The sequence below is a fragment of the Rhea pennata genome, chromosome 11 (genome assembly GCF_028389875.1).
Source record: "Rhea pennata isolate bPtePen1 chromosome 11, bPtePen1.pri, whole genome shotgun sequence".
In the NCBI taxonomy this organism is placed as follows: domain Eukaryota; kingdom Metazoa; phylum Chordata; class Aves; order Rheiformes; family Rheidae; genus Rhea; species Rhea pennata.
In genome coordinates, this window is record NC_084673.1 from 14,824,443 (window position 1) to 14,836,878 (window position 12,436).

At 39.4% G+C, this 12,436-nt stretch overlaps 1 protein-coding gene and 1 long non-coding RNA gene across 3 annotated transcripts; one reads left to right on the plus strand and one right to left on the minus strand.

Moving 5' to 3' along the window:
* Positions 1–1,107: 1,107 nt before the first annotated feature.
* LOC134145307 (protein EOLA1-like) lies at positions 1,108–3,155 on the minus strand. The gene is made up of 2 exons (XM_062584680.1): positions 2,832–3,155; positions 1,108–1,572 (listed from the first exon to the last, which is right to left on the minus strand). Exons 1-2 carry the CDS (start codon positions 3,082–3,084, stop codon positions 1,355–1,357), a joined length of 471 nt encoding a protein of 156 aa, XP_062440664.1. The 5' UTR covers positions 3,085–3,155; the 3' UTR covers positions 1,108–1,354.
* A 375-nt stretch (positions 3,156–3,530) lies between these two features.
* On the plus strand, positions 3,531–11,361 carry LOC134145334 (uncharacterized). Of its 2 annotated transcripts, XR_009959585.1 has the most exons (4): positions 3,531–3,764; positions 4,619–4,742; positions 9,435–9,543; positions 10,567–11,361. It is a non-coding gene; the product is annotated as an uncharacterized LOC134145334 (long non-coding RNA). The 2 variants fall into 2 exon arrangements; XR_009959584.1 differs by lacking the exon at positions 10,567–11,361 and having other exon boundaries at positions 9,435–9,949.
* The last annotated feature ends 1,075 nt before the right edge of the window (positions 11,362–12,436 follow it).

A 12,436-nucleotide genomic window follows, 5' to 3' on the forward strand; every position in this document is an offset into this window, starting at 1 on the left:
ATAATTACTAAAACCATTTTACTATATGGTAAAAAATTTAGAAGCAACACTTTCACATGTCATAACTGACACGTACAAGTTAAGTTACCCCCAATCTATGCTAATAAAAGAGATTCAAAATTCTGTGATAACTAAACCAACAAGAAATGTAAAACTAAGGTGATTTGGAAGATAAAAGATGCTGGTTTTGATACTGTTGATTGCAACAATTTTGGCTAATTGAGATTTTACTGATATCTTATATGGAAAAACATTCTTTTTTTCAACTAAACATTCCATTTGTTGCATGGGTTTCTCCAGGGGTATTTGGGGGAAAGAAGAATGAGACTCATTTTACTTCACGTAACTTGAACATGGGAAACCCTGGTTATAGCTGCTACTAGATCAAAGATATCTGCAATGAAAACTGCTCTAAGACAGAACAGAAATTTGAACTTAGGTATCCTGGCACTTTAACTACCAGGCCACTGAATGTAAAGAAACACTCCAGAGAGTCAAAATGAATTTTCATCGTAATTCAGTAATTTTCATTGTAATTCCCATTTTGGAAAAATTCTAAAACTGCCATAATTAGTGGCTTTTCTTCATGACTTTTAACACTTTCTTAATATTTTAAAAATGAGTATTTCCCATCTTAAATGAGAAATAATGTTATTTTGTACAAGCTTCTTTCTGACAAATGTCTTTCTACAAAGGCTCACTGTCAGTTCCCAGAGTCATATACTGCAGGCTGCTCCCTCTCAACATATGTACATGCAGCATACCCAATCTATGCATGAGAGCCTTCTGTGGAATTTTTTAAAATTACAGTAGATTCATGACAGCCCATGCACAGACCCCATCACATAAATTTCTGCCCCGATTAGAGAAGCCACCTGGACTAGCTTTATCATCTCAAATGCTTTCCTTCTCTATCATGTCACAAATGTGGAGTAGGAATGAGCTGTAAGACAGATAACATATTAATGGTGAAAGCTTGCTCTCAAATCTTTTTTTTTTTTAATATAGGATCCTATAACTTTCTTCCTTATGGAATCACATACATGTGCATCATGTAACATGCCTGTATTTAGTCACATTTTAAATTGGCATAAAATACACCAACCATGTATTAAAGTCACATTTATTTACAGTTGTTTATACATGAAAAATCTAAATAATAACTACTTTCCAGTACTGGTCATAAGTGTGAGATCTTCATTATTTTGTCTCAAAACGGCAGTTCGACAAATATATTTCCTACTTCAGACAATTACCTTTGGAAGGCAATCCTAAATAATTCACTTGCATTCAGCATTCTGAGTGGTAAATCAGAAGTTCTTACTTAAATAGAAAAATATAGCATGGGGCACTCCTATGATTCTGGAGGGATCAGTTCTTCAGGGATGTCTACCTGCCATACACCTCTGCTCCCTCTGGCAGGAATTGGTTCTAGCAGCCAGCGTGGATTTGAAACAACGGTCAAGTATTTCTGCTCTAGATTACTGAGGACAGCTTTGTTTTCCAGCTCCAAAACCTTTTCAGGAGGTAAATTCTCTGGATACAGGGATGTCTCTCCAATGTCAATTAATCCTGTATTATAAAATGAAAAAATCTGGTTGGTTGACCTTCTAGAAAAGTTTTTCCAAAAGTAAACCTCCCAAATTACATACAAAACAGCTAATTTATGTTATCAGAAGAACATAGTTTCAAATATGCACACCTCAAAAAAGTGTCAATCACTACTGTATGACTGAAGTTAGGTAAAGAACTGTTGAAGCATGCAGTTATAAGATCCCCAATCCAGTGAGATACAATTCTGTCAAAAGAAGTCTGCTTCTTGGAGAGCTGCTATTGAAAACTCGTGAGCTACAGCCGGCCTTGAAACAGCTTCTTTAAAAATAAAACTATTATCTGCTCATTATCCAGACACCATTTTATTAAATTTTAAGATCTTTAAAGTATATGGATATTCCTGTTCTCTGGATCCCTTTTTGCTTTTGTAAGATTTATTTTATTGAATTTTTATATTATTTAACGTTGATAAAGATCAAAGAAGCTTTTATAGCTACTCTGGTTTAACATTCAATTTACACTAAGGTTAGAAATCTTGGTCTTAATATTACTTAGCACCTAACAATTTTCAGAACTATAGAACTGGAACAATTTTCTGGTACGTGTGATAAAAATAATTTATTTTGCAGGAACAGCAAGAAATACTCAAATGAGGAGACAGAATGTATGACAAGCAAATTGATACTCAAGAAAAAAGTACAAAATGAGTGGTGGACACAAACTTTAAGTTTTACACAGTATGGCTACTACATTACATTTCAGCACAACACAAGCAAAGAAACACCACTCTCCTACGCTGCAGGAGTAGCGAAAGAGCCTCTGAGCATCGGTGGCACTTGTAGCATTTGTAGAACTGAAATGAGCTTTATTTACATAATAGTCTAATACATTAGACATGCAAAGCAATACGACATGATGACTTCACTTAAACTACACGAGTACTGTAAAATGATTTCAGCAAGAGTTCATAAGCTCAAAATGCAAAAACGTGGAGTTGCCATATTTCACAGGATGAAACTAGCCAACCTCATTTATATTATCTTACTGTATGACAAGGTGGCACAAATCAGCGTTATTTCTCGTGCAGATTTTAGAGCTGCTGCATTTTAAACCTTTAGCAGGGGTCTGAACGTGCTTTAGAGAGAAGAGGGGCCCCGCAGCCCCAAGCGAGCGGCCGGGCAGCGCGGAGACGCTCTCCCCTCGCAGCTGCACCCGCCGCGGGCCCGCCCGGGCAGGGCGGCCCGCCGGGCGAAGCGCCGCGACCCGCGGCTGCTTACCTGCCACGACGCCTCTGCCGAACCGCTCCCCTCTCTGCAGCAGGCGCCGGAGCCGCCGCGGGCTCACGCCGCGCCTCTCCAGCAGTATGGCTCTCCAGCTGCCGCCCTCCCAGTCCCGCAGCGCGACGTGAACCGCCACGGTGCGGCCCTCGTAGGCCGCGAGCCAGGGGCGCCAGCGGGTCTCCACAGTTTTGAGCCCGTTCAAAACCAGGCCCGCGTAGGGCTGCCGGAAGGAGACACAGCCGAACTTCATCCTCGGAAGCGGCTTCGGCCGCGCAAAGGCAGGAGGCGCCGCGCCCCGCCGCCCCGAGGCCGCGCAGCCCTGCCCGGCGCCGCGCGTCTGCGCGCTCGCAAACGCGCCCGCCGCCGCCGCCGCCGCCGCCGCGGCCCCCTCCCAGCGGCGGGCGGGGGGAAGGAGGAGGCCGGCCCGCCGTACCGCCGCCCCCGCGCTCTCCCTCGCGGCAAGGGCCGTTTCCTCACGGGCGGCGCCCCCCGGGGAGGGGAGGAGGCGGCTCCCGGGTGCGCACGAGCCGGTGACCGCGGCCGCCCCCCGCCCCGCAGCTCAGTAACGAGCTGCGGCTGGCGGCCCGCGCCCTCGGAAGCTAAAATGGCGGCAGGAAGGCGCTGCGGACCCCGCCTCGGCCTCGGCAGGGGCGGGCGGCGCGGCGCGGCGCGGCGCGGCGCGGCCCGGCCCGGCCCGGCCCGGCCCGGCCGGGGCGGCTCGTCCGCGGGCTCCTCGCGGGAAGGAAAAGAGAAACCGCGGCGCCATGCGAGCAGGCAGCGAGGAAGAACCGAGGGGCAGGCTGGAGCCTTAGTGCGGGACGGGGCAGGCGGCTGGGGCGGAGAGCGAGAAGGCAGGAATCGGAAAGAGGGAGCCTGAGGGAAAAACGTGGTGGAAACGGACAAAGGAACTAGTGACAAAACACACAGCTCGTGGGTTCAATATATCATTATTTTGTTTGTTTCTCTCTTTCATGTTATTTTCCTGTCGTGTATCCCAAAACTACATCAAGGGGATGCGGTTATGTGTGGGATTTGAAAATGAGCTTCCAGTAAAGTGGTTGAAATACTGCTAAAATACTGCATTTGGGCGTCACGCCGACTGTCCAGATGAGCCGGCGGGATGGCAGGCGCGTGGCACGTCCCTGCCCGCCCGCCCGGGAGCGGGACGGAGCCTGCCGGGCGGGCTGTGCCGGCCCCGCTCGCGTAGGGGAACCTCGTTGTGTGCCGGGCCCTTTACAAAGCGCCTCTGCGCTGCCGCCTTCAGCATTTCTAACAGAAGTATTCTGAATGGCACGGTTGTTCTGGCGAGGGTGTTTGGAGGGTTGTCTTTGCTGCTTTTGCTGTGATCCCCGGCAGGCTGTCCCTTGAGATAGGCAGCAGGAATACACGAAGGCCTGCTGAGCACCGCAAAACCGAGGTAGCTGGTAGAAGAGGAGGATTGAAATAGATGTATGGCTCCAGTATGTTTGTTCAACTTAACCGGCATAACCAAAATATATTTTACATCAGTGTATGTATTTTAACATAGTTCCATTCCAAAATGAGTGGAAAAATAAAGTGACTTTCCTGAGGCAGCTTGTTCACTGACCCCGAGCAAAGGGTTGCAAGCATGTGAAGTTTGTAACTAGGGAGATTTTTCCTTGCATGTAGCATCTTTGAAAAAGAGGGAGGAGGAAAAAGTATTCACAAGAAGGAATGATTTTGCAGTAGAAGTAATCAAATCGTGATTTCAGTGGTTTCATTTTTTTCCTGTTAAACGTGTGAAAAAATTTAAAAAATTGCAGGAACTCAGAAGTGGAAAGAGAGCTGTGATCTGCTAGAGCTCTGCATAAAGTGAGATGGGCTGTTCCTGTAGTTCTCTGAAGAACCTGTCTTCCAGAAAGGCAGAGGAGCTTCACACAGCAGAAGGTAAGATCAACGCAATATTTCTTGCCCAGAATCTTGTCCTCATGAATAATAGGTGTTTGCAGGTGAAACTTTAGCAGTCATCTTAGCAGTGTGTAACAGCACTGGATAGCAGAGTTGGATGATTCTTTTCTAATGTAAGCCCCTTGGGCAGTTCTTGTGATAGTTGCTTTTGCTATATACTTCAAATGTAATCTGTAGTGAATGTTTTGTATTCTAAATTATTTTATATCTAGTAAGAGTTTAACTGCTGAGACTTTGTTTTCCTTATTGCCATTTTCAGAAATTCTGACTGTTTTCATTATTTTTTTCCTGCATAGTTCTAATGTGTTCAAAGTGTCCTAGATGGTGTCATTCTAATCCTTTTTACAATGCCATAATGACAAGAAAAAATAATAGATGGCAAGAGAAAATAATAGGTGAAATAAATTTAAGGTCATTGTAATTTTTAAAGGGTTATTATCTTAAATGTCTTTAACTTTAAGCTATTTCTGTCTTACTGGATGTGCATGGTTAGTTAAACAGATTCAATAGGTTCTTCAGGGTTGCAAGTATTCAATGAGTTTTTCTGCTTTTTTTGGTATTTGCTTTTGTACTTTTTCCACTACATAATTTCTGCATACATGGAAGTTGCTTATTCAGGGAGAGTACAGGCCAGAATTTTTTCTCCAAGTATCAAATTTGGGTTACTTCAGTGTAACTTATGCTGGGATTTGTATCGTATGTTCAATCTTGTAAGTAGAATATATTTTTCATGACTTAAGAGAAAATCTCCAAGGTGTTTAAATTCTCAAGTCTAACAGTTCTAAATGAAATGTGAATAACAAGAAATCTGTGCACTACAAAAAGTGAACAAATATGTTGAAATTCTCATGTCAGAAAACTAGCATATTTAAGTTGTAGAAACCTTGTCTAATACATGATGATTCATTAGAAGACTGAAAAGCAATTTGCAGCAGCGCCCCCAAAAGACCTCAAATAGTCAATATTTGTATGTCTTCAGTCTTACAAGTGATGAATAGTAAACTGACTTTAGGTTTCCTCAGGATGCAAGATCATGATTTCAATTGTGCAATGGCGAATATGAAAAAGAAAATTCTAATCTTAGGATATGATCAACTTATGCTTAAGATCTTAGATCCTTGTAATTGTTTTGGCCACTGTGGCTCTGACATGCTAACACCAATTTCAAATTATGTAATTTTGGCACAGTATCAGACACAATAATCTCAACAACAGGAAATTCTACAAGTTTGCTGTATACTTCTGTAAAGTGTACTTTGTTTCAGTATCTCTAAATGGGCTTTCCTTACTGTATCTCCTAGTATCTCTTATTTTAATTTTATGGTAGAATAAAAATTGTGCAGTTTCCGTAATTGGAATGTGTTACTGCATCTGTGCAGCAAAAACAATGCCTAGTACATCATTTATAAGGATTCAGGTCTGATCTCATCTAGATAGGCAAGCACTGCTGTGGTTCTTGTCAAATCTACTTAGTAGCTGATTTTACATGTTTCCATACACAGCAATATGTCCTGGGATATCTCAGGTCAAAATCAGGTCAAGATGTGTAATACTTAGTTACAGTATAATCTTCATTTCGGAAGTGGGTAAAGTTATGCCAGAGTATGTTCCAGGACACTGGAGGTCAAAACTGAATTTTCAGCTGTTAATAAAACATGAAATGCAAATAAACATATTGAAAGGCAAGAGTTTGCTATTTAATTATCAGCATTCACCAGAAGCTATGACACGTTGACATATGAACATTCATAGCTATTTGCTGCTCTTAGAACACCAAACACTGGTGAAGTGTGAGGCTGTGATTCAATATTCATTTGGCAGTGATACCATCTTGAGGAGTTCTACTAACCTTCTCTGTTTCCCTTCCTTTCCATTTGTTTTACTCTGTTTCTTAATCTCTCTGTCATTTGCTGCTAGCTGAAGTGAAACTATGGCAAAAGGGTGCGGTTCCCATACTTTAAGTTATTTTCTACTCTTCAGAGTTATTTTTAACATTGATCAATTCACGGATCCTGTTCACAACATAATCCCTAAATATCCGATGAAAATGTTTGCACATGTGAAGCAAAGATGAGTGCAAGAATCTCTTGATGTGGCTTTACAAAGTAGAGCGCAAGCATTAGCGTTTTGTATTTGTTTACAATTAAATATACTGCCTTTTGTATTAGAATGAATTAGTAAAACTAAGACTTTAAAAAGTCTTAGTATTAATTTACCAGTATTTTTTCTGATTTAATAACTCCTTTTCTATATCACAGTTACTGTATAGAAAAAAATTCACTGAAAACTTTCTCCTGTGTTGTCAATATTAATGTAGGTAGTGCCATGTGAAAATGAGGTGTGCTGTAGTGATATAATAAAACTTTACTTTCCTGTTTTAGAATTAACTCTATAAACCAAATCCAGGGGCATTATGAAAGAGAGGTCTTCTGTCCAGAAAAAATACATTTATTGGTCAAAGAATACAAAGAAACTTTCTGGCATATTGACAGAAATGAAGAACAAACTTAATGTGCTTTGAATATGACAGTTGTTCTTTTCCATTTAGTTTAGTCTGCTATTTGAGCAGCTGAGTGCCTCTGTCTTCAAATTCTTGAATACAGACAGAATAAATGTTTTCAGAAAATACTTGCGTACACATCTTTTTATCAGGTACTTTGCAGATGTGGAAGCATGTAGGCTGGACAAAGGTGAATTTTGAGAGAGAGAAGTATAAGAAGGATCCTTTTGTGGGGGTCAGGTGAATTAACACTTAAAACAACTTCTGCTCATGTAATAGCAACTTAGGCTGAAACTCCTCACACTGTTCAGATCTTCCTGTGGCTGTGAGAGACATTCACTTTTCTAGAGTATATACATAGGAATTTTTGGCAGAGACATATTTGAGATATGTTTATACTGTGGGTACACCTTTAATTGTACGCTTTGCATGTATAGTTCTGCAGTGTGTGCAGTGGAAGAAAGCTAGCAATTCACATGCCACATCTAGACATTCTCAGTCCATGCAATGTAGTAACAGGAAGATTTTGAGATCAAAATCTTGTGTGGGAGTTAAATCCTGGAACTTCCATAATAGCCAAGGGGTTTTCAGTCATTTCATTGCAAATAGTGTGATTTGTGAAAGGATCATCATTTATCTCAGACAAGAATGGAAATACCTGATAGCTAGGTGAGTGTGTGTTTCTTTTGGTGATGCTTTCTGACTTTACAGCAATGTGGAATCTCTGAGATTCCACTCTCTGACTTTACAGCAATGTTAGTACTAAAAAGTTGCCACAAGTCCCTGATTTTCTTACCTAATTGAGACAAGGAGACAAACAAATCGTTATTACTTTCCAGAATACTGCATTCTGATTAAAAAGTTGTCCAAACACTAATGTTATTAGTTGGCCTGTTATGTCCAGTGGGAGTCCTTGATATCTTATAGGCAAATGTCTTTATCTCCTGCAGTTATGCATATTTTTGTATGTTATTTAAAGACTATAAATCTGTATATGAGGTATCACTTTATTTGTACTTTTTTGAATGGAAGTTTCTTCTCAGTATTGTCCAGTGTGCTGGATGCTCTCTCCCCAACATATGAAATGTCCTGCCTTGGCCCTTTTACATCAGTTCTTGCTGCTGAATTTTTCATATGTGAATTGGGAGTCAGTGTGTGAGCATGAGACTTGACAGGTCTATGAATGAGTTTTATCTACTTAGTGATTTGTTCCTAAACTTTTAGGTTGCTAATATTAAGAGATTATCTTGATCCTTCTGCTGTTCTGAAGGTTAGAAGAAGGTTGTAAATACAGGCTGAACACCAGGCTAGCTGATTTAAAATCATCTTGTGTAGCACTCAGTAGCAATCTTTTTTTGGTTGAGATACGTGCTTCACGCTGAGGTAATCTGCACGGGAAGGAGAGCTCATCGTAATGAGCTCTCCTTCCCCTGCTGATTATTATGTCCTATTCCACAGGCAACTCTGAATGCAATGTGCAGCTGCATAAAACATTTTAAAGATAAGACTGATCAGCATCCTTGTATGGCTACGGATCCACAACCAAGGTTCATGCCCTCTAAAATATTGATTTTTTTTTAACTGTACCTGCATTCCTGCTATAAAAGAAACCAGCTTCATAATTGTTTCCCTTCATGTCTTTTCAAATGCAAGATGTTACAGAAAGTTTTGAAAGATTGTTTAGGGCTGTTTGTAATAGCTGGAAAGTTTGCAGTACCAGTAGTAGCTATAATATAAGTGGATTCCTCTGTTTACTTAGTAACATTTGTCTTATAGGAGAGTTTCTATGTCTAGGAATTCTTCATCAATTTGTACTGTGTTTGGATAAGTACCTTTTGATTCTCTCTCATCTGAAAGCACTTAAAGAAAGAGGAGAAAACAAATTGTCTCAGCATTTTGAATTAATCGCAGAAGATATTCCTGGCAAGAATGACAAGAAAAAGAACTTATGTGCAGAAATAAGTGCATTTCCAAACTGGTCCTGTATGTTCTTATGTAATCAAAACCTTACTTTTTTATTAATTATTGATAAAACACTCTAATAAAAATGGAAAATGCAAATGTTTCCTTTTCTGAATTCAGTGGAAATTTGCAAACACTGTCTTCACTGAGAAAGGTTCTCCGATCTCGAGGGTCAGTCTAATTCTTCTTCGTCTTTTTTCCTTTTCTAGATATCTGGGCAACGTAAGTTGTGTTAAAGAAGAGAGCAAGAAATGGGCAATTGTATTATAGGGAACGACTTTATTAAACAACTCGTGGAAAAAATGTTTCTTCTAACTGGTAACTGACACTGGTTACTTTTTCTGCTCTTAACATCTAAAAGTATTTGAGATAAAATGGAAACATATAACACAAATGTCCACATAGATATCTGTATGTTGTCTCTATAGAGTTGGTACGCGTGTTTATTATCATGATGTTTAGAAGAATTTATAAAGCCTAAATCTATAGCTGTGCAGTGTTAAAAACTGTTTGTAGAGTTATATAAGATCTTAAAGTAGATAGTTCAGCTATGTCTTGCTCATTCTAATAATCATGTGTATGTGTGTTACCTTAATGAGTTTTGTGGATTTTGCTGCACTCATAACCATTTTATCTGTGTCTAATCTCTTATGACTGCTATGGATATGTTTTTTCTTTTATGTATGTATTGAAATTTTAGGTCGTATTTTAAAATACATCATCTCATAGTTTCTCTGTGCTTTCTTTTGTTTTCAGGGATATCTCAAATATACTGGGCCTGAATGCTTTTTTCAGTGTCAGGAATCTTAGTTTCCACTTCCCTGTTGTCTCCTTTAGTAAATACAGTGTGTTTTCATGTGCAGTAAATGTGCACTTGTAATGATGTGAAGTGTTTTACCTTTATTTAGGCATACTTTGCATTTTATCAGTTATTTCCATAGTGTTGATCTAAATGTACGCTGAAGTATTCCATATTTTATTTTAATCGTTAATCAAGACATCAGATGAACTTTATCTTTAATACATCATCAGGCAGAAATTTAAACAAAATAAAGCTTTTTTGGTCAAAAACCTGAACACGTTTTATTATCAAAAACATACTTCGAATTGAAAACTTATATCCACATCATTGTGAAATAACTTTTGTAAAAGACCTTGTATCATATCACTAAAGCACAAAGCTCAACATAGAGCTGAGCTCTTAAATAGCACTTTTTTTCCCTTCTTCAAACCTTAATATGTATTCTTTGTTTCATAGTTTTGTGAACTAGACCAAATTTTGAGTTTCATTGACATAATGCTACCGTCTGCTCAGTAACTATGCTTCTTGGTCCTTTTCAGCTTTCCCCTAGGTGGCACCATGACCCGCAGAACAGATCTTGTAGACTTCTGAAGTTCTAACTATAGATGTTTCAGCTGAGTGATGCAAACATTTTCAAACCCTGCTTGGTCACCGTTTTTTTTAACAACTTGTACCATTTCTTTGGAGAAAACACTGTTGCCCTTCTATGTCAGAAACACTAATGATTAGGACATGCACAATAAGTGATTTTAGTAGTCGGAACTGTTAATTATTTGTAAAATTAAATATCTACATGAGATAGATTCATATTTAATTCTTTTGCATTAAAGGGAAGGAGGACACTGACACCTGTACAGTACAATAGACTATGGGACTACCCCTCCTCTCTTGGGTAATAGAAAACTATTGTTGTCTGTATGGAGCTTCACATTACTACATACTTCAGTTCATGTAATAAAAGAATGATGCAATTATTGTCTCTGGATGTGATGAGAGCTAATGAAAATTTGTTACTATGAGAAGTTTTTGCTGCTTCCTTCTCTCTGGAGCATCATTGTGATTTCTTTAATGATTTTAAAATAAATCCAAAGCATTTTGTTGAAATTAATACAGTGAGATCAGAACTGTGCCCTAGAACTCTCTTGTAGACTGTATCACAGCATACCTGAACATAAAGATCATGCTGTTCATTTTTGTCACATAAAAATATGATCTAGAAATGACAGTAAACAACAAATAATGAAATATCAATAGTAATGCTCTTAATTCTATAATTTTCAATGAAATTTTAATGCTTATGTGGTTGTAATCCTCTATTCACTGTTAGGTGCAGAGTGGAGTTTTGTAACAGAACTGTAAAACACTGTTCTTGCTAGTACTTTCTTTTTGGTTTTCTACATTTGTTAGACTGATTCTTTGTGTTTGCATTAGAAACTACCATAGTGCTGTTGGTGTGTAGCTGGTGCTGAGAACCTGGCATTTACAGTATATGTATTTCAGGGGATCAGACTAGCTCTGATCTGAGTGCATGGGGTCAGCTTCAAATCCTTCAGTACTTTGCTTCAGAAGCTGCTGATCTGAACTAAAACACTAATGTAGATGCAGCCCATATGTACTGTCTGTGTGAGTACCAGACTGACCCTGTCCCACATGCATTGTATAATTTAAGGTCTACCCATGCACGCACTTTCGGCCTTAAGTAGATCCTTGTTGTCCAGTTACACTTTTTCAAAAGTGTTTGTCCACTGTCACTTACAACCATGATATCACATTGGCTCTGTGTTGTACCTAGACTCTTTCTGACAGAGATGGAGAGTGAATACTTGCTTAGCAGCAAATTCTATTCTCTTTTATGGCAACAGTGATTTACTGCGCACCTAATGGGCTTTCTCAAACAATTGATTTATATGATCACCTAGCAAAGCAAAGTCTTACAACATTACTTACTTTCTTCTACTTTATTAAAGCATTGTACTTGTGAATTGAAATCCATTTCCAGAATTTAGCTCGAGCTAAATTCTGGTATCGCTTGCTGTTACGGATCAGCATTCTGTTGATCAGAAATGTGTTGCTATGAGCTATCATTTCATTCCAAGTATTTATTATGGCTCCTGTTTATGGACTTGGCAAAAGTCGTAAAATCAGAGAATAGTCTTCTAGATTGACAGGTCTGGTCCAATATTCTGTGTTCATTATTGTTTATATAGTGTCATTCACATTGATGCAAGCGGTTTTGTCTAGATGCTGGTCAGATATTAATGGCAGAAGTCGCAGTATGCAAAACTAAGAATACATTTATTTTAAAGAAAGAAGAAACTCAGGCTGTGTGACAGGTTGATTGAGGTATTGTTTTCTGATTCAGAATTCAGGCTGTGATACTAACTTGAAGTGCCTGTAGTGGGCTGTGGT

Excerpts from the sequence above, each read along its gene's own strand:
- LOC134145307 (XM_062584680.1), bottom strand. The coding sequence starts at position 3,084 with ATGAAGTTCGGCTGTGTCTCCTTCCGGCAGCCCTACGCGGGCCTGGTT. Across the intron at positions 1,573-2,831 it reads CGGCAGAGGCGTCGTGGCAG|GATTAATTGACATTGGAGAG; the intron begins GTAAGCAGCCGC and ends TTTATAATACAG.